Below are 22316 nucleotides of genomic sequence, written 5' to 3' on the forward strand. Positions count from 1 at the left end.
AGTCACGTGTAAAATGAACGGACTTGGCCATGTGTGGGCAGGTCCGTTCATTCTGAAAGTCCGCCGTAACACCGGCGAAAGTCCGTCGGGAAGACCAGCGGACCTAGTCTGTCGGAAAGTCCGGTCGTGTGTAGGCAAGTCCGTCCATTCAGAAAGTCCAGCGGTAGTCCGCTGGAAGTCCGGCGGGAAGAACGTCGGACCTAGTTTCCCAGAAACTCCGGTCGTATGTACGCGGCATTAGGCCCAAAGAGTAAGGAAAGTAACCATCTATTCTGAAAATGTACTTCCCCCTCAGATCCACTGCCCTCAATATACTCTCTACTGAAAAATCTACCCAACTCCTTGACTCCACATTTAAGAAAGTATTAAGGATTGTCCACACCAAACACACAGCAAAGCATGTTGCCATGTGTTTTTACATGTTTTGAATTTATTGTTTTACTCTGCGGACTTAAATGGTGGGGAAATTCTCCAAAAATATTGCATCAGTACAGTGAAGAGAGCAGTCACTAGTGGTGTACCTCAAGGCTCTGTACTAGGTCCGGTTCTATTTAATCTATATGCAAGTGATATAACTAAAGGTTTGTTGGGCAAGGCATGTCTTTTTGCTGATGACACAAAGGTGTGTAATGGGGTTGATAACCCTGGAGATGTCTAACATGGAACATGATTTGGCATTGCTGGAAGATTGGTCAAAGCAGTGGAGACTGCAGTTCAATATTTCTAAATGTAAAATAATGCACCTAGGGAAAAAGAATCCCCTGAGAGAGTACAACATTGGGGGAACAGTGTTAGCCAGCACTACAGAAGAAAAGGATTTGGGGGTACTTATATCAGATGATTGCAAAATGAGCAAATAGGATGACCAGGCAGTGGGAAAAGCAAAGAGAATTCCAGGATGCATCACTAGAGGCCAGCAAGAGGAAGGAGGTTCTGATTCCTCTATATAGATCTTTAGTGAGACCTCATTTAGAATAGTGTTAATTTTGGCAGCAAATTTCGATTTAGTGTTAGTCTTAGGCCTGCCATACACGGGTCAGTCTCCGAAATAACTTTCTTTCCAAAGTCTTATCTAAGAATTTTCGTTTGAATCTCGCATCATTAGTGGGCCACAGCAATGGCCGAATTTTGTACGGCCATCGAATTTGAGTGATCATGCATGTTGGAAATCTTTTGAAAAACTAACGATTTTCTAATCAATGATGGTAGAATTGTGTGAGAAATATAACCGAAAAAGAAATGCGCATCAGTGAAAAGAAAATTCACGGAATGAAAAGAAAATTCCTGGCCGTGAAAACTATTTTCTGTAGCAACATGAGGTGAAATTGAAGGCTTGGTTGGTCGAATTTCAAAATCAATGGTGGCACCGTCAAAAATGCACTAAACTTCTGATTTTCAAAAGAAAATTTGTTCGGAATTCGACCCATTAGTCTTTTGACTGAAGTAGAACTAGAATCAGATGTGGAGACTGGTGTTTGAACCAGTTTTTGCTCCAGGCGAAGTGACGCATTATTGCTCTGAGTGTTGTGCGGGCCTTCGACAGACTGTTCGCCTGAGATTTTGCTTTGGATTCCTTTTGCATGATCTTCACCATAGCTACAAGTGAGGGTAGTCCCCTATGCGGTACTTAAAGCAATAGGGTGTGTAGCATAGGGCAAGCATGCCCAGGAATAGATAACCCTGGTGTAGACAGTTCTGTAACGAATCATCATGGCAAAGGGGTGGGGAGAGGTACCTTATAAGGGGTTCTAGGCAGAGGTTTGCGACCAGTGTTGTGATGCTTATCCTCCTGAGATATACAGTAGTAATGGGGTATATATGGTGCAATAAGCATTGTGTGTATATAAATGTCTATGCAGAACAGCAAAAAGTTCATAGAGTCCAACTGGAGTGTTCAGGGTAACTTTCTTCTGACCTCAATGCACCAGATGCAGCACATCTGAAGAGACTGAAGTATCTCTAGGCAATAGACAAAAGGTAACTTACATTGTGAGTGTCAAAATCAGGCTCATCACATAGTAAGGGCTTCTGATGAACAGTCTCACAACAACAGGGAACCTCAGACCAAGATAGGAGTACTGGGTGGATGGCTCCCCCATTAGGACCAAGAGAACACACAGGGGGGCACCAAACTTTTTGAATGTAATCCGTCGGCTCATGCATCTGGAATGGGGAGCCTCTTCCTGAGATCCTATAAGAAGCGTTCCACCACCTTATTTGTTACCACTTCCTCATCCCATCCAGCCTGACCTCCAGACTTTCCAGGCTGCAAGTTGTAGTTAGAGGCTTCCCATTCCAGATGTATGAGGTGCCATTTCTCCTTCCCATGTGAGTTACTATTTTACAAGGGGGTGTGTCCTATAAACTATGTCAGTGTTCAATCACTTGAAGGTACACGCCTATAACCCAAGGTTTTTGAATATTCTGCATGTGTCCTCTATGATTAAAGGGATTGTAAACCTTTGTTGTTTTTCACCTCAATGCATTATGCATTGAGGTGAAAAACCTCTTGCAGTGCAGCAGCCCCCCAGTGCCTCCATTTTACATACCTGAACCCACTTTTTCTCACGCCGGAGACTAGCACACCAAGCTCTAGCCGGCGTCTTGTGTCCTGATTGGCTAGATTGATAGCAGCACAGCCATTGGCTCCCGCTGCTGTCAATCAAAGCCAATGACGCGGGTGCCGGGGTGGGGGAGGGGGGCAGGTTCGAGTCCAGCATTCGTGTCTGTGGACGCAAATGCTGGACTCGGGAGCATGCCTGCAAGGTAACCCCCTCGGGGGAGCGCTTCTCCTAGGGGGTTATCTGATGCGGGGAGGAGCCACAGGACCCTAGAAGAGGATGTTCTGTGAAAAACAAGCTGCACAGTGGAGGAAAGTATGACATGTTTGTTATTTAAAAAAAAAACAAAAAAAAAACGATCCTTTACAATCACTTTAAGGATAATTTTCTCTTAGTAGAGAGATGAGATTCATCACCTAGACACTGCCAGATGTCCCAGGAGCTTTCTTTGCAGTGTCCAATCACCCGAAGGTAGCTGCATAAAACTCATAGGGGGAAGGGAGCAGGAGGACAACCAAAGCAGACTTTTAAAGGTACCCAAGGATTACATATTTGTTAAATAGTAGAAAAAGTAAAATACATTTATATTGTTCATAAAATCTCTTTAATATATTATAAAAATGTATTAAAAAAAGGCCTTTTTGTATCATGTATCTGTAAAAACAACAGTAGAGAGGGAAGAGAGCTGCTACAGTCACTATATACTGGACTCCTGACATTCCATCTAGACACAAGTACTAACGCAAGCTGCTTTTGCTTTCCATCATGTATATGAAGCTTAGATGGCTCTCTACATAATCAGTTTTGGATCACAGTGGGGGGTACAGGAATTGCTTTTCCCCCTTTTTTTTTTTTTTAACAAATTGTGTTCTTGCCTGGTCTCCAACTACTTGAAAAGTCAAAACGCTCTGGTTTGGGGTGTTGTCTGTGGTGCCCCTCTGCTTGTCCCAAATCTTTTAAAGAAATGAGTGGTGGAATTGGGATCCTGTTGTCCAGCGCATACAAAAACATACTGTATAAGTCAATGCAAAATCTAGGAGGTCCACTGTAAAGAATATATATAACTGTAATTTATGCATATAGGACCTGAACAAAACTTAGAAGGGAAACTCTACATATGGCTGTAATTTTTTATATTCAGCACTGACTGTAGGCAGGGAGTCTCACGGGCTGTTAATCACGCCTGTATTCCCGCTCACAGCCTATGAACGTCTCTGGTGTCTCTACAGAGAGAAAGAGCTCCTGGGAGCGGAAACGTCATTGGAAGCCACTAAACATCTTTTAAAGTATCCATGCCACCCCTCTGAACTGTGGGGAGAAGGGGACCAAACAATTACATCATTACAGCAAAAACATAATATTGGTCCCTGGTCCATTGACTTAGCTTTTACTTGACTGGCATTTACACTTTAATGGGGCTCCTAGAGTTCACCAACTGGCACGTGCATTAAAGAATAAATCAGATTATCCCGGAACTTACAGAGGCCCAATGGGAGGAAGTTCTGACCTCATATATGCCCACGGTTGTTTCTGTCAGAGACAAACTGATACAACTGAGATACCTGCATCAAATGTACTATACCCCACACAGATTATATAAGATGGGAAGAAAAAAAGGCAACCCAACATGTCATAAGTGTTTAGCAGCAGAAGGTACCTTTTTACACATGGTGTGGGACTGCAATAGGATACGGCCCTTGTGGTCGCAGGTAACCCAGTTTCCCGAACATATGTAGCCCACTGCTGGGTCTCTTAGGTATTATAGAAGATGAAGTCATGAGTAACAATATGAGAACATTCTTGAGACTACTATTTTATTATGTTAGAAAGCTAATTGTCCTCAACTGGATTTAAAAGGTACCATCTTACATTATCTGCTTGGAAAGGACTAGTTAATGCCAATATTACACTGTATAAAATGACTTATGAAACCAAGGGATGTAAAAAAAAAAAAAAAATTCAATAAGGTGTGGGAAAGGTGGATAAATTCCAGGGAAACTGTACCAAATGATATCTAAAAAAGAATCTTTGTATACAATGGTAGAGCTATATATATATATATATATATATATATATATATATATATATATATATATATATATATATATATATATATATTTATTATTAAGAAAATGGGAGAGCATGGTATTGTGGTTTGGGGAGATAAGGGCAATTGGCTCTGGCGGTATTTACCTCCACATTTCTGTTCTTTATATTTCACTGTTAATAAGTTATAAGATGATGGTCGTTTACATCACAGTTATCGATAGGAACTGGTAAAAAAAGAGCTATTTGTACTGATGCATATATTACTTTCAGTTGTGGGAAAAGTAAAGACTCCTAAATGGCAATAATATGCTGACATATGCAACCATGATTGTATCCTGTTTCCGTTTTTTTGCTCTGTATGTACATTTGCCAAATAAAACATTTAAAAAAAAAAAAAAAGAAGAATATATCAGGGTGCAAAAACTTTGATTGAATTCCTTGTCTACCAATAATGCGTATAAATGTCCTGGTATTTAATGGGTTAAAGCAAGCATAAGCTGTGAGCTTAGTAAGGAGTTTTAAAGTTTTAGCTGGTGATGGACTTCCAGGTAAAAGTGATTCAGATCACTCTGTAGCTGCATGATCACTTTTATGGCACTCTGAAGGTGTACCGCACCCATCCCCTACTCTAAGGGTCCTTTCACACTGGGGCGGTTTGCAGGCGCTATTGCGCTAATAATAGCGCCTGCAAACCGACCCGAAAGTGCCGCTGCTTTCATTCCAGTGTGAAAGCCCCGAGGGCTTTCACACTGGAGCGATGCGCTGGCAGGACGGTAAAAAAAGTCCTGATAGCAGCATCTTCGGAGCGGTGAAGGAGCGGAGTGTATACTGCTCCTTCACCGCTCCTGCCCATTGAAATCAATGGGACGGCGCGGCTATACCGCCGGCAAAGCGCCTCTGCGGTGGTTTTTAACCATTTCTCGGCCGCTAGCAGGGGTAAAACCGCCCCGCTAGCGGCCGCATACCGACGGTAAAGCGCCGATTACAATAGCGCTGCTTTACCGCCGACACCGCCGCCCGCCCCAGTGTGAAAGGGCTCTTACATTGGGAATGGAAGGAGCCCGGGGGAACATTCATTCACTGATCCCTCCTAAAACAAATGAATCCAGATGTGACATGTATTACATCCTGCTTGATTAGCTGCTGTGCAAGGCAGGGGAGACATTGGGGGTCTAATAGACCCCTTGTGTCTCTATAAAGAGGTCCCATCACCTGCTCATGCTATCACATGGGGGGTTTGTTAGTCCTCTTTTGAAAGCAATAAAGTTAAATGAAGAAAAACATTTTTATTTCTTTTCTTTATTTAAAAGCACCACCTCACTCCAGTACACACCTCCAATTCATCCCTAAAACACAAACGGTGCCATAGAGAGAGCAAAAATTACCTTTAAAAAAAGACCATAAGGGCTCTTTCACACGGGACGGATCCATGATGATCCGCCCCGTGAACATCCGGTTGCTCAGCAGGGATCGCTCCGCCGATCCTCGCTGAGCAGGAAGATGACAGGTCTGTCTCTGCACACTGTGCAGCGACGGACCTGTCACAGCGCCGCTCTCCCCTATGGGGGATCGGATGAGGACGGACCATAGAGTCCGTCGTCACACGATCCGAAAATGGATGGAAAAGTAGGTTTTTCCTCCGCTACACTTTTTCGGATCGGAGTGGGTCGGATGTTAGCGGACATGTCACCGCTGACATCCGACGCTCCATAGAGATCTATGGAGGGTTCGTTCAGGTCCGCCTAAAGAACTGACAGGTGGACTTGAACGGATCGTTCATCTGAAAGAGGTCTAACTCATTGTTGACTAAACTGATCGCCTGTAAAAGGCATTTAAAGCATTGCCTATGAAAAATTTTGGATACCATCTTTTTTATTTTTTTTTTTTATTTCATAGGCAATTTTAGGCATGACATGTTTGATATATATTTAACACATCCTCATTTTCTTTACCATAAATCTGGTATGTTATCGTGTTTGTTTGCAGGAAAGTTTATTTTAGTGTACATTTTTTCCTGAAAATAAGCATTTGAAAAATAGTTGTGCAAATATCGAATGACATAAAAAAATTTGTATATGACATTTTTTTCTCCAGGCTCTCTACTTTCCGGAAAAATAAAATGTTTTAGGGTTTAAAGAAATTTCTAGCAAAAAGTGCAGATTTTAACGTGTGTGCAAAAAATGAAAAAATGGCCCCAGTAGACAAGTGGTTAAATATACTCGTCAATAGTCACAAAGATGAAAACCCACTTAGTGTGTTCCAAAAGTTTCAAACCTAGATAATACCTTGTAAACATAGTAGTGAGATCATCACTGGACTACACATGGCTTGTACAGAGAGCAGAGCTGAAAAAGGGACGGACCAAGTCCTTTCATACAAGACCAGTCACTTCGCACAAGGAAAGAGCAACAGTGACCGGTCTTTACTACATGAAGATCCTGCACTTAGGATTACTGCACAGATCTGGAAAAAACACACAAATAACAATAACCAAGAATACGCATGACTCTTGAATTAAGAAAATATTTGCTTATCCTGGAGTTGAGCTTAAACTCGTCCACCATCACTGTGCATGTACTCTATTGTACATTAGTAGATGTAAACATGGTATGCATATGTGGTATTGTGTGTATATATATATATATATATATATATATATATATATATATATATATATATATATATATATATATATATATATATAGGTGTGTGTGTGTCTATGGATTTGTGCAAAATCATGTATAAGTTTTATGGTTGACTTTTGTCCTAACTTGACGTAATTGTTTTTCAGCAGCTAAAAAAAATAATGTCAAAGAGCAACAAAATAACAATGCTGATGGAAAACAAATTGCACAGCCCCTCTAGCGTTTGCATTTACGTAAGAGACCCCCCCTTATTTTGTCGTCAAAGTATGCCAGGGGCAATCTCGAGCTTTACTGCTTGCGAGCCAATATCTTCTCTAGAAAAGGTTCATTGTGCAGCCAACATAATAATTATTTCTGAAGACTCTGAAAGATCGTCATCCCTCCCCCAGCCCTGCAGGTCCGACTGTTCAGAATGTAAATGAAAAATGTGCAGCAATTGTATCTTGTGTAGAGCCTGTGTGGCATAGAACTCCTATGCATGCATTTCCCTCCCTCTCCGATATGCTTCAACTTAAGCAGGCCTGACTGTAAATAGAGATCCTTAATAAGAGGACATAAACAAACTGTGACAGATTCAGTGCAGCTCAGTAATTTTCCGTGATGGCTCACGGGGACGAGACACCGAGGCTGAAAAACATTGCAAGCTTCCCAGTCTTTTCCTCGAGTGCTCTCTCTGTTTCTATGGCGACAGCGCATCATGTGGGTAATGCCACCTTTTGTCTTTGTCGTCGGGTTGAAGTAGCCACAAATGGGTCATCATTGAGCTCTTATAGGCTGTTCAATCTTCATTAACCAGAAAAATCTTGAAATCCAAGAAAAGAAATGAAGGCAGCACAGTGCGAGCTGCATGACTATGGCAATTTGAATTCTTCTTCATGCAGAAATGTCAATGGCTACGGCTATTTGTGAACGTGTCACACGACCCGCCAAACTACAGCACTAAGACCAAACTGCAGGGGTTGTTTGAGTCAACCTTAAAGCGGAGTTCCACCCAAAAATGGAACTTTCGCTTTTCGGATCCCCCCCCCTTCGGTGTCACATTTGGCACTTTTCAGGGGGGGAGGGGGGAGCAGATACCAGTCTAATCCAGGTCCCATTTCCGGACATAGATCACTGCAGGCTCCGCGGAGATCTACACCATGTCCGGCCCCTCCTCAGTCAGCCCCGCTGTCTTCTGGGAGACACACAGGTCCCAGGAGACAGCAGGGACCAGTGAGGATGCGTAGCGTGACTCGCACATGCTCAGTAGGAAACCAGGCTGTGAAGCCGCAAGGCTTCACTTCCCGATTCCCTTACTGAAGGTGGCGGCGTCTCCACCAGAGAGCCGGGGGACAGATCGGCTTCGGGCGAGGACATCACGGATGCCCTGGACAGGTAAGTGTCCATATTTTAAAAGTCAGCAGCTGCAGTATTTGTAGCTGCTGACTTAAAAAAAAAAAAAAAAAAAATTTCAGCGGAACTCTTTAAAGCTTCATGGACACGGGACGTTTTTACAACCACTCCTGAACGATTTAACTTGACATATAGTAACCCACGTTTAAAACATTCGTTTTGCCGCATTTGCCTTTAGAAGCATTTTTCCAAAAAAAAAAAAATTTTTTTTCAAAATAGCCAAAAACGAAAAAACTCCTGTAAACGAAAGGCGGCTAAACACGAGTTAGCGCATTTAGCCATGTTTAGAAGAGTTTGGCGCTTGAAAAGCCTCTAAACTCAGCTTCTGAACCCATTTTCTTTTTTTATTACAAAAAAAAGCCTCTAAACTCAACTGCCTATAAACGATTCTGTGTATGCAGTATTTAATATTTCTTCTCAGTGTATTGGTGCATCCAAACATTTTCAATGGAAAGTCAGTTTAGGGAAAAGGGCATTCACCATTCTGCAAGGTAATGCATATAAAAGTTGCTGAACGATTCCAAATATAAGCCTATTAAAACACAGAAATGTGGTCTAAAGATCCAGGAGAACCTTCTTTTAGTCCACTATAGTCTGCTCACCACATGATACAGATTGTACAGCACATTACAAGAGGCAGGAGTTTCACCCAGAAGCTGTGTTAAATGGCTGCTAGGCATGGCTGTATAGAAGTATGTAGCACAAGAATTAACCACTTGCCTACTGGGAACTTTTACCCCCTTCCTGCCCAGGCCAATTTTCAGATTTTAGCACTGTCACACTTTGAACAACAACTGCGTGGTTATACAACACTGTACCCAAGCTCACCGGTCCCTTTTACACAAGCTGGTTATCAGCTATCTTCTCCTCTCCTCACGCTGTCAGTGCGAAGGAACAGGTGCCAATAACCGGCTTCTGTTTACATCCGTGATCAGCTGTGATTGGACACAGCTGATCAAGTGGTAAAGAGCCACTGATTGGCGCTTTACCTCACAATGTGATCAGCAGTGTCCAGAGGAGCAGCGGACGCGATCACGGAAGGCCACCATATGAAAGTCTCCCAGAACTAGCCAGCCACGCTGTAGCCATCACTCGGCTATAGCACAGTCGGCAAGTGGTTAAAGTGTATGTAAACCCTGACAAACCTATTTTATTTGCTCCCCTTCAGTTTAAATGTTCCAGTGTAAGTATTTTGTAAAAGTAGTATTAAAGGCTCGGCTTTTAAAAAAAAATTCATACTTACCTACTCTGTCCAGTAGTCTTGCACAGAGCAGCCCGATCCTCTTCTTCTGGGGTCCCCTGCCAATGCCCCTGGCCCTTCCCCCTTGACCAGTGCCCCCAACAGCAAGCCACTTTCTATGGGGGCACTGATGTGTGCTCACTCCTGAGCCCTGCTCTATGTGTCCATAAGACACAGAGCCACGGCTTGTCCACACCCCAGCTCTCTCCTCATTGGCTGTCATTGACAGCAGTGGAAGCCGATGGCTCCCGCTGCTTTCTCAGCCAAAGAGGAGATGGAGTCCCGTGACAGCTGAGGCTCTTGTGCACATCACTGGATTAAAAAGGGAGCTGAGTATGGGGGGGGCACACACAGAAGGTGTGAAGATAAAAAATGCATGAAGGTAAAAAACCTTCAGCTTTTACAACCACTTTAAATCTGTTGGAAAAATGCACATTGATCATGTCAGCAATTTAGAGCTGTCGTGTGCCCCCCCCCACACTTCTTGTGTTATCTCAAAGAACCCTCGTAATTATTGTGATAACCTGAAAGTAGGAATGGTTGAGTTGTTTAGCAAAACTAGGGAGGACTGATTATGGTCAATAAGGTCAGCGTGCACCGATACCCGATGCTTCCACTGCAGTTCCGGCTAATGTCAACTTAGAGAGAGGCGCCGGGAGTGCAAAGAGCAGGAGGTAAAGAAGGAGGGAACTCCTAATGGCGGTGCTGATCACAGACTGTTGGAGGGAGCACAGAGCTCGAGCACATGGCTGGATAAAGAGGTGAGATCCAATGATGAGACTGTCTAAGGCAGCAGAGTGATACAGAGTGCAGGGGAGGGGAGAGGGGGGGGGTGTCACAGAGCCGGAACACTGATTGTATATGGCAGCAGTGTGATCCAGGGGAGGGGGGCAGAGAGCCGGAGCATTGTGTGTACAAGGCCTGTAAAATTCAAGTTGGTGGTCCGCTGGATTCAAAATTTGGATTTTAGTGGTCTGTGAGGTCCGAAAGGTTGGCAACCACTGCTCTATATGGTATTGTTCAAGTATTGGACATTGTACACATTTTTCAACCCAAGCAAGAGACCTTTGTATGACTGCAAATTACAAATTGTAACAATAATTACAAAGACTGCTTACCTTTCTTCTTTGTCCAAGGTTTTTTTCTCCGTAGGACTAGACTTCTTTGGTGGAACAGGGGGTGCAGTTTTCCTGCAAATCTCATCAATGCTGAGTTTGTTTAAATGGCTCTGAATTGCTGCTTTCAATAAAATTCTTTCTACAGCAGTCACCCCATCTCCATGTAGATACTTGGAAAGATCTTCCTGAGCAAGACAGTCCGAATCCGTAACCCAGGGAGGGCAGTAAGAGTCTGTCTTACCAGACAGTTTCTGGTGAAGTTTAATAAGCAGAGACAACACACTTTCTTTCACCTCTAAAATCACTGTAGTTAACTGAGGTGTGGAACCAGGCGCAGTCCATTTTAGTGCTGATGACTTTGGCCGCACAACTTGATTGGCCTCACTGTTGCTGCGATTTATTATTTCCTGAAACTTTTTCCGACGTTCAGCAACCAAGCTGAAAACTTGAGCCGTTCCTGAATTCTGAAAAGGAGAGAAAAGAGTAAAGGCTTGTTTAGATGGGTATTGATATCGAGCATTACCTTTTGCATTTAGACAACAGAACACAAACACATGCGTTAAGGCTCCATTTTTCTGCTTTACTTGCAATTCAAGTAAACACATCTCTTCAGGACCTGCTGTATCCAAAAAAAATGCAACACAAAGCTGATCAAACACAACATCAAAATTGGTTTTCACACTAAACATTAGCAGTAAAGGGGAATCTGCTGATATGTTTTTGAGGTGCATTTGCAACACAGGGAAACTGAACAAATTTGTATGATCCAGAAGGTATTTTAAAGTTTACCTTCTTTTTTCCCCGCAAACATAGAAAGTCCAGGTGCATGCCATTCTAACAATATCTATAAAAGGATAAGTTCACTTATTGGAACAGGTTACAAGTTCCACCCCTATTTAGGGTAAAACATGTAATATGTTCCAGCAGCTGCAGCCTCTAAAAATGGCACCCGCAATCTGCTCATAGTGGGTGCAATGCTTTCCAGGCGCCAAGCAAAAAAATAATAAATGCACTTTTTTTTTTTTTAAACTACAAAAAGGTGAACTTATCCTTTAGGTCATATATAAAATCAAAGCCTTATTTAGGTACTTATTTAACTAGTTTTCACTTCCTTGTATTTGGAGGCACTGGTGATGTTGCCCCCTGGGAAGGCTACATGACCAGTGCCTTTTAGGGAGATTTCATTTGTAAATATTGGGATCTCTGGGAAATAGCATTTTTTCAACAGACAAGCTGTGTCACAAGATATCGCAGCACACATATGTGAGATCAGGCAGATGTCATTAACTGACAGACAGAGAATAAGGACAATGAAATCACCAACCAATGAGGTTATTTTTAAAATAGCAGCGTAGGATATCAATCTGGGGAAGCGAGGTGGGGGCAGATCACTAGGACTGGAGAAACGATAACAGAAAGAGGCATGTACAGTAACTATGCCTTTTATTTTTTCAAATAAGATTGCATTGGAGTAGTCAGTTATTGAGGAAGTGGCGGAAAGGATCCACTTTAACACAACGTAAAAAAAAGAAAAAAACTAGACTAGAATAAAAAATAAAAAAAATATATGATTTACAAGGCAGTGGTCAAGCCAACAGGGTACCATTCTACAATACTTTGTATACGTGAAAATATTAAAGTAGATGTCACAGCTATTTTTTCCCCATTTGTAGCAATCGCTACCACTAATCAGGGTGCCTAACCTTTTACTGGCAGCCAGCATTCTTGATATGGAATAAATTAGGTTTGCATGGTAACTAGTATTGGTGCCGATACCGAGCATTTGCCCAAGTACTTGGGTACTCGGATGCTTGATCCCTGGGCAGTCATCCCCACCAATCACCCCTGGGCAGTCAGGGGTGATTGGTGGGGGAGTTACAAGCACCGATCTCCCTGTATAGATTTCAATAAAGCAGCTGACAGCCGCTTCTCCTCCTCTCCCTCCCACAGCTTTCAGCTGCTTTATTGAAATCTATACAGGGGGATCAGTGCTTGTAACTGCCCCAACAGCCGCACCGATCACCTGACTGTCCTGGTATCCTCCTCCAGTCCCCTTCTGTGTCCCCCTCCGTGCTCCTCCGCCCCTTTGTCCTCGATCTGTCAGGATGGAGAGCGGATGAAGGAGGTGGTAAACCTGTAATTCACAGGCACCTTCCTTTTCGGAATGGACAGAGGCAGTGATCACTGCCTCTGTCCATTCATAACTAAGCGTTGTAAACTGTTTACGGTGCTTCAGTTTTTGAATGAAAAGGAGCTTCTTTCTGCTGTCCATTCATCTCCAGCGCAGCTGAGGCTGCAGAGAACGGGACCGGGAAATCTGTGTCCTCAGTCCCTTTCCCTGTCTCAAAAGGGAGATGTCAGGGGTCTGTTAAGACCCCTGATATCTCACCAAAGCCCCCCAACTGGGCCGATAAAAAAAAATATATAAAAAAAAAGAATTGTAATAAATAAATAAATATTTAAAAGTTTAAATTGTAAAAATAATAATAATAAAAAAAAAAACAAAAAAACTCCACAACACTCACACCGTCCACTCCCCCAAAGTAAAATAATAAATAGTAAAAAAAAAACATTAAAAAAATAAATTGTGAAAAAAAAAATTTAGAAATTGTAAGAAAAAAAAAAAAATGTAAAAAAATAACTAGACACCCGTCATCATGCTCTAAATTTGCACTTACATTTACTTGATACAGCACAGATCACTTCTCTCATTTATATAGCGCACCTTCAGCACTTCACCAAGAAGGCTGTGTGTGCCAAACAGCAAAAGCAACATAGTGAATGTGGGGCCTATTCCAATGCATTTAGTCTTCGCTGGACGTAGTCATGGCATGCCTAATGGTGTCCAGCAAAGACAAAATTTGTCAGAAAAGGGTTTCACATCTGTGACGTCACATCTGCTATTTGGAGTGCACAGCCATCTTCGGGATTAGCTAAAGGTGCTGTATATGAGAAAGGCGACCTTATGCTTTTATATAGCACTAATGGATTATTGCACATACATCAGGATGTTCTGGTATTAATGAATATCTTTACGATTTGCACATTTTTTATAATGTTTGGTGACTAGAAGGATTTTATGTAAGCTTTAAGGTCTTAGAACAATGCACCCCATTCTTTACTCAGCCTTGATATATTGGGCAGTAAATCTCTATACAAATCTAAGTGCCAGTTTCTGTGGGCAGTAGTAGCAACACTATAAGAAAACAGCCATTTTGCCTACAGAATGTACACTGTAGGCAGGACCCTCCAGTGAAATCAGGGCCTATCACCTGGTATGTACCTTTGCCCATAGAACTGAATGAGAGTGCTTCACTGTATTGTATCTACTGGAGCACATCTCCTTTTGATGTCATGGGACTACATTACATGTTACTAAGTGAGGTTTCTGCACTACTCCCTTCTCCGAGGCTATACGCTGAAATAGGAAGCATGACAGCCATATCATGAGATTTGATTTTAGGAGTTAAAATATATGACTCACAACCTATTTTTACTAACCGGTTCAGGGGTCTATCTGCCTAATAAAAGCAACCCATATTAATAAACCATATTTGCTAAAACTTTATAGTAGGCATCCTACTAACAGTTCAGTAATCCTGGGACTGGCTGTCAACTCTGCCTACTGTAACATCAGCTGCAATAGAGAATCACAGAACTGGTTAGAGAGCCAAGCAAAAAATTGTTAAAACACATATACCTATGTAAGAAAGACCAGTTATTGGGAGCAAGATTGGGGCTTCTAGCTACTGTCAAAAATGCTGAAAGGGAGGAAAGACACTAAACACTATGAAAGAAACATCTCCCCATTCATCTAAACAGAACACAATGAACGAAAAACAGGGCATGATGCATGTGGCTGTCAATTTTCATACAGTTTACTGTGAAAAGTACTTTTCATCCTGTACTGCGTTCACCAAACACAACGCACAACACATGTAACCCGTGCAATACAAAACACCTGTAGATCGTAGCCCTCAGGATCAAGCAAGTTCTCATTACACAGCTTTCCTTTGACAACCAATTTCCGTTAGAGCGAGACCTACACAAATATATGTGGCTGCATTTTTAGGGCAAAACTTAAACAAACCCTTTTACTGAATTCTTAGCACAAAACACACACAAAAAAATTTTCCCCTTCTCGATCACCGTTTCATAGCACTGCTACAAGGGCACAAAAAAAGGTCATCAATAATAAAAGTATATATTGCATAAAGATTGGCAATTATGCTTAACTGATGCAGAATTGAACAAATGTGGCACGCAATGATTACACTTCATTTACATAGAAAGCCAAGCACACAGCAAGTGCTGGATGATTTATAGCCAATACAGATGCAGTCCTGTACAATGCCATTCATCCAAATTAATTCCTTTCCCTAAAATAAACTCCATAGAGCTCTCAGCGAGTTCTGAAATGCTCAGCCAGAATAATTTCTAAAGCTGGGTTCCATTCTCCTCCCAAAGCCTATTTTCTCTAAATTAATAGCACCTTCCAGGACTAGAGGTGGCTCATACACCTGTCAAATGTCAAGTATGGAGGTTTAGTTATTACACTTAATGTGATTTAACAGTGTGTATTTACTAGAAGGTATGTCTATATATAGGTGTGCATAACCTATTGCATTAGGGTGTGCAACCAAAAGCTCAAACACAGTTGCTTGTGTGTGCATGTGTATATATATATATATACACTGACTGTTAGAAGAGCAATGGACGGTGTCAGGGCAGAGTTTGGTGTCAGTAGGGCAGTGTCAGTAGTTTTTATTGTTATTATTTTATTTTTTACAATTTTATTTTAAACTTAATTTTTCTTAGGAGCCCCATTAGGGGGCTTTGGTGAAATATAAGGGGTCTACATAGCGGGAATCTGCGCCACACTGGGTGATTAGGGTGTGCACAGGCACACCCTGTGCGCACGTCTATGTGTCTATACAATGTAACATAAATCCGTTCAGAGAATGAAAAGCTACAGCTGGATGAAAAAGTGCCATTCTCAGCCATACAAAACCTAAGAATTGACTATAAGTGAACATTACTTGTACTGTACTGTACTGTAGAGATCAACAAAAGTAACAATAAATGTGACTGCCAGTCACAGAAGATAGTTAAAAAGTAACAATTTTTATTTGTTCCATAAAAACAATTCACACCATTATAAACATCACAAGAACAGTTCTTGTGATCAAATCTGGCTTCGTGTAAATAATCCTGCCCCAACATGTTTCTTCTCTGCGGCTTCTTCTACTGCTATTGTTTATTATGACACATCAGATCAGTGTGATTTTTCTCACCCATTATCCAAATTTGCATTGAGTGTCAATCCTGATATTCCATGTGTGACAACATACAATAGTGGTATAAAATACTTGATTGTAATTTTTTTAGGTTTCATTTATGCACAGTGTAAGCTTCCTGTAGTCAATAGAAGAAGCCGCAGCAGAGGTGAAACATGTCAGAGCAGAAGCCAAGTTTGATCACAAGTACCATTATTATGTTGTGATGTTTTTATTGGCATGAATTGCTTTTATGGAACAACTAAAATTGTTTTATCTTTTTAACTATATTATAGTGACTGTTCAGTACCTAAAAAGCCCCAATCCCATATCTTAAAAAAACAAAAACAAAAAAAAAAAAAAAAAAGAAAAGGAAGAGAAAAGTGTAAAATTTAAGGACTCATTCACACTATCTGCAGCAACCTGTGCTTTTCTGCACTGAATAAGTGCGGGTAATGCTAAGGCACATAGAAAACATTTGTTTTCTATAAAAGTCGGTTCCCACTGGTGTGATGCAAAAACCAGCACGATTCCTGTGCGGGTTCCTGCATCAAATCTGACTCACAGCCAGTTCACACTGCCCTCTGCGAACCACTATGAGTGTCAATAGAAAGTTAACCAAATCGGTTAGCAGAACGCAGCACAAACTGTGGAATCGGATCGCATGGTTCTGAACACCATTGCAATACGATCTCCAGGGCGGACCAAAATATGGGCCTTCACCATTTTGGGGTGAATGCGATTTGATTTAAGACATACAAATTGTATGACTGAAATTGCATTGCATAGACATTGCGTGTGATGTGCACAGCAATGCAGTGCGAACCAGCTTCAGATAGATTAAGAAAATGGCGGCACTCCAAAGTGAATTCAAACAAAACTTCACGGTTCCAGGGCAATCAGTAAACGTATTTCACACGTCAGTGCTTATTCATTACTGAGTATTCCATGAATGTTCGCCCATTTAAGACCGCAAGGTGTCAGGTGAAAATCATTGATGGACAACACAGCTCCCTAATGGTTAACTTATAAGGTCATAAATATATAATCGAAGGAAAAGGAAAAAGGAAAAAATCCCCCCCAACCCCCCCCCCCCACACTCTCCTAAATACTTGTGTATACTCAATCCAGTGCTGTGCTCGTTTGTAGCTGCTGTCTTCTTTCCCTGCATTCACAGGAGAGAGGCAGCAATGGGAGCCACTGGCTTGCTATGGTGGCAGACATGGAAGAGGAGGAGCCAAGATCGCCATCACCAATGGGGGACCCCGGAAGGGGAGGTTTGGGGCCACTCTGTGCAATACCAGGTAAAAATAACATTATTTATTTTTAAACTAAAAATAAAAAAAGGTCCTTTACAACCTCTTTAAAACTTGCTTGAGCTGCCAGCTATTTAGTGCAGTTTGTCACTGACAAGAATGCAAGGGGGTTAAGGCCGGCCAGAAAGCAGGGGCAAGCAACTGACGTTTTTGGAAAGGGAGAATAGGCAATGGCATCCTGAATGCTACACTTATGATGGGTTTCCTTTAAAGAAATAGTAAAGTGTGCTGCATGGTTGTACCAGAGTAATACCAGTGTCATTGTGATATGAAACTCAAAACCAAAACTGTAATCTCATTAGATGTGGTGGCTGAATTTGTATTTTCTTTAGGCCTTTTCTCTTTGTTTTTACATGGTGATCTGGCCACTAACACACCTCCACTCTGGAGTGCCCCCACTCTAGATGAAGGAGCAACAGAGACACCTTTGGGCAGCCTGGGGAAAGGGTAGTGTTAAATGTATTGGTAGATTTAGTTACACTAACAAATTGAAGCTGAACTCCAGCTAACACTTTATAAGAAGTTAATGCAACAGTTTTTTTCCTGTTAGGATAAAGGTTTTACATAAATAAGAGCTGACCACTGTAAGCACACCTGTCAGTGGTAAATGGTTTGTCTCAACTCCCAAACTGCTACATCTGCAGAACAGCTTGTTCTGTTGAAAAACAATAGATTTACTGGCAGGATTACCAGCTGAAAACAAAGGAAAGAAACCTAAAAAGACAATGCAGCCATCACATCTAAGAATTGGTAAGTTGCAATTTAATACGTTTGATTTTGGGTTTAATATCGCTTTAAGTTACACTGACTCCATTTGCTTATGCTACTAAAATATTTAAGACTGCCGGATGTCTATAAAGTCTGACCATGAAGCTCTAATAAAATAAAGCATGTCCTAAGATTCCAGAAACTGCTTATTCTAATGCATATGCAGTGAAAGATTTTTATGTTCTGGGGAAAAAATAATGACTTTAGTGCAGATTACATCAATATTCATAAACCAGGAGAAGGCATTATTCATCATATTGAGTTAGTAGCACTAAACACCATCAATACTACCAAACACTTCTGAGAGAAAACCTCTATTCAGAGAAGTTAGAGGAATACACCATGCAGCATCATAAAGCTTTTCAAGATGCACTTCAAATCCACAGCAGCACATGTATTTATCACACACGTCTACCTCTCTCTGGAATGAGGATGGTCTTCTGGTGTTCTGACAAATGGATAATAAAGAAGTTTATTTCATGTGATCAAATGCTATTTTGAGGCATATCCATACCATAGTGAGATCCAAAATTAATTGCACCCAAAAAATCTTGGTGCCCATTTACACTGTTGGGGTCCACTAAAGCATGTTGGTGCAATGTGCTGCCATTTACTTTTAATGACATCCTAAAGCCCCTAGCTGAAGCACAGTGCAACGTAACATGCTATCCACTTAACAACCGCCCTATAGCAGATTTACTGCTTCAGGGCAACCGTTCTTTGCAGAATTATGTAGATATACTTGCTTCTGCACTTCCAAGTAGGGGGCACGCACCACCGATGCGCTGCATTATGCTGTTGGCACCCGCTGATCGTCAAGGAGAAGGCAAGGCAGAGCTCCGTCCTGACACCGCAAAGCACGGGATAAAATCCATCGCATCCCTTAATAAAAGCACCCCCACACATAGTACACATTTAACCCTTTGATCGCCCTAGATGTTTAACCCCTTCCCAGACAGTGTCATTAGTACAGTGATGGTGCATATTTTTACCACTGATCACTGTATTAGTGTCACTGATTCCCACAAAAAAGTGTCAAAAGTGGCAGAATGTCCACCGCAATATTGTAGTCCCGCTAAAACTCGCTGATCGCCGCCATTACTAGTATAAAAATAAAAGTATACTGTATACACCATAGTTTGCAAACTCTATAACTGTTGCGCAAACCAATCAATATACGCTTACTGGAATTTTTTTTTTACCAAAAATATGTAGCAGAACACACATTGGCCTAAATTTATGAAGACATTTAAATTTCTTTATTGGATATATTTTATAGCAGAAAGTAAAAACTGGCAGTTTATAATTTGTCATGAGATAGGACAATCTCCATGAAATGTCATATTAAAAAAGAAAACATTCTCAGCATTCTTGTGGATGTGCATGCTCATGGCTGGCTGGTAAGGATCTCCAGGTAACATGCACATTTAAAGGGTTTCTGAAGCCAAACTTTTTCTTTTTTTTTGGGGGGGGGGGGGTTAAAGTAGCCCCATCAGGCTTATATTGCGGTCTTTGTTCCCAATAGGGAGGTCCACTCCATTTTATTTTCATGACAGCTGTGGCTAGAGGAGAAGGGGAGGGAAAAAAAAAAAAACTGAGTTGTCACCTTAACAGGACTACAAGGTGGAAGCCCTCCAATAGGGACACTTCTTTCAGTGACAACAGCAGGGACTACCCTCTCAGTTGCTGTTATGTGTGTAGGACAGTTAGTGAAGGGAACTATCCCCAGTAGGACAGATGGCAAGAAAATTCTGCCATATGATCTACCCACTCCCTATTCTATCCAAAAAAGTTTGGGCTTTAGGTATAATTTTAACAGGATATTCTCTTCTATGTAAACACATAAAAACACCGCAATCTCTCACTCTTCCTACCCTTTTAAACAAATTTCATATAGATACAAAAATATGTATTTTTTCTTTAGCTATGGTGGCACTGAACCAACCAGGCAGGAGAAACAATAATAATATAATATTTAACAAAAAGGTTATGAACATATAACTTAGCACCGTGTACTACACCAGATCCAGACAACGAAATCAGAAAAAAAAACACGTACTTGAGAGGAGGAGGAGTGTCCATCTGAGCTAGTACTTGCTGGAGGGTCTCTCCGCACCTCCGGAGCAGTGTCTGGTACTCTCACCCGTACATAATTTATAACATGGCGCATATTGCACAGTAAATTGCTGCCTGGAAACCAGCTGTCATGGCACTGATCTGGCCCGGCAGTATCCTGAGAACACACAATTGTGGGGGGAAAAAAAAAAATATATAAATCATACATCTTTGGTTCATTACATTTTATTTCAATAAGATAAGATAAAGTCATACAGCCAGTGGACAGAGGTACCACACTGCAAAGTAGCTAGAAGTAATATCACCAGTGCTGGATTCAAAAAATACGAGAGGCGTTCAAGTCAAACCGGGTCTTTTGAATTTCCAGGTATAAAAAGGGATGCTAGCGTGGCAGTACTACACGCAGTAGTAAGTGACAAGTGTGTTCTATTACTGATAGGCGGCGTACATGTCGTGGGCCAGACCAGAGACTGTCAATCAAGATGGCAGACAACAGTGTTAGTGCATGCATGGAACAGCGCGTGATGATGAAGTCTCTTGTGAGCGAAGGCATAAAACCCGCAGATATCTACAGAAAACCTCAATCACAGTACAGTGATGAGACGCTCAGCCACAGAAAAGACACACAAGAGAAGATTCTTTCTGTGGGAACGGTGAACACAATCATTTATGAACATTTGCCTTTTTTTCGAAAAATTAGCGCAGGCTGGGTAGGAAACGTGGGCACATAATTTTTCTCCGGATTCAAAATGAGCAAAGCAGTGGTAGCATGCAGACTCACCACCGCCAGTAAAATTTCAAACAATTGTGTCTGCAAGTAAAGTGATGGCAAGTATTATTCATGTGGATTTTCTACCCTGTGGTGCCACTATCAACAGTGAATACTTCTATTGTGTCCTGGGTGATGTGCATACACGTCTAGGGAAACAATGGCCTGGTTTTATCACTAAGGGCGTCCCTCTTTATCCAAGACAACGCACAAGCTCAAACTGTTCACCGTACTACATGCACATTACAGTAACTTGGCTGAAAGTTATTGCCACATCCCCCTTACAGCCCGGACCTTGTTCCAAGTAGTTTCCACCTGTTCAGACCCCTAAAAGAGTTCCTCAGAGGTCGGCATATCAGTACTGATGACGAAGTGAAGCAGGCTGTCCTAGGGTGGTTCAGGCGTACTGCTGAATCTTTCTATGCGGAAGCTTTCTAGGCATTGGTTAAACACTGGGATAAGTGTGCAAACGTAGCAGGGGTATAGGTCGGGAAAAAAATGCAGTTTCCACTTGGAATTTGTTCTTTTATTATATAATCGCAAAAGTCCTGGTTTGACTTGAATGCCCCTCGAATATGTGTCTCACAATCACAGATCTCGAAGATCCCGTAGTTTCTAAACACCGCATACTAAGCGCATTCAGCTTGGGAAAATGTTAAAACACTGTATATTGATGCCCATTCAGGAAAGTGACAACATCATCTGATAGCTGCTCATGCCCCTCTTTTCTCAGCAAGGTATGCTCACCGATCTAGGCTCCTTCGCCGACTCTTCTCTCCATTGCTAGAATATAACCACAGCAAAAAAAAAATTTATAGGAGGAGCAGTGAGGTGTGTTAAAGACCAACCCCAGTCCAGTCAAAAATGTTTTTTTTTGTTTTGTTTAAGTTTGGACAAAGTGTGGAAGGGGTAAGGGTGGTTTGAATTGGTTGCCATCTCACCGCTACGCAATTTGGAGACTCTCTCCTTTCTGGTAAGGACAAGAAGTAATGAAAATAGGCTAGAAACATACAATTGTAGTAAGCGCATGTGAGTGTTTGCATGTAAAGGGGATAGAACATCTGAGAATGTTTTTATGGCTGTCTGGGCCATTCTGTCCCAGAGAC

General features: G+C 41.7%; 1 protein-coding gene across 4 annotated transcripts in view; it reads right to left on the minus strand.

Annotated features, from left to right (window-relative positions):
- Nucleotides 1-22316, minus strand: part of UBR3 (ubiquitin protein ligase E3 component n-recognin 3) — a 327861-nt gene that overhangs the window by 128155 nt on the left and 177390 nt on the right. For 2 of the 4 annotated variants that reach the window (XM_073633941.1, XM_073633940.1), the window contains exons 22-24: nucleotides 21958-21993; nucleotides 20425-20598; nucleotides 11006-11469 (exon numbers count right to left, since the gene is read on the minus strand). In XM_073633941.1, the coding sequence (XP_073490042.1) occupies nucleotides 11006-11469; nucleotides 20425-20598; nucleotides 21958-21993 (674 nt within the window). The remainder of the gene's footprint in view (nucleotides 1-11005; nucleotides 11470-20424; nucleotides 20599-21957; nucleotides 21994-22316) is intronic. The other 2 variants (XM_073633943.1, XM_073633942.1) reach the window with 1 other exon arrangement.

This window comes from Aquarana catesbeiana, linkage group LG06, assembly GCF_042186555.1.
Source record: "Aquarana catesbeiana isolate 2022-GZ linkage group LG06, ASM4218655v1, whole genome shotgun sequence".
Taxonomy (NCBI): domain Eukaryota; kingdom Metazoa; phylum Chordata; class Amphibia; order Anura; family Ranidae; genus Aquarana; species Aquarana catesbeiana.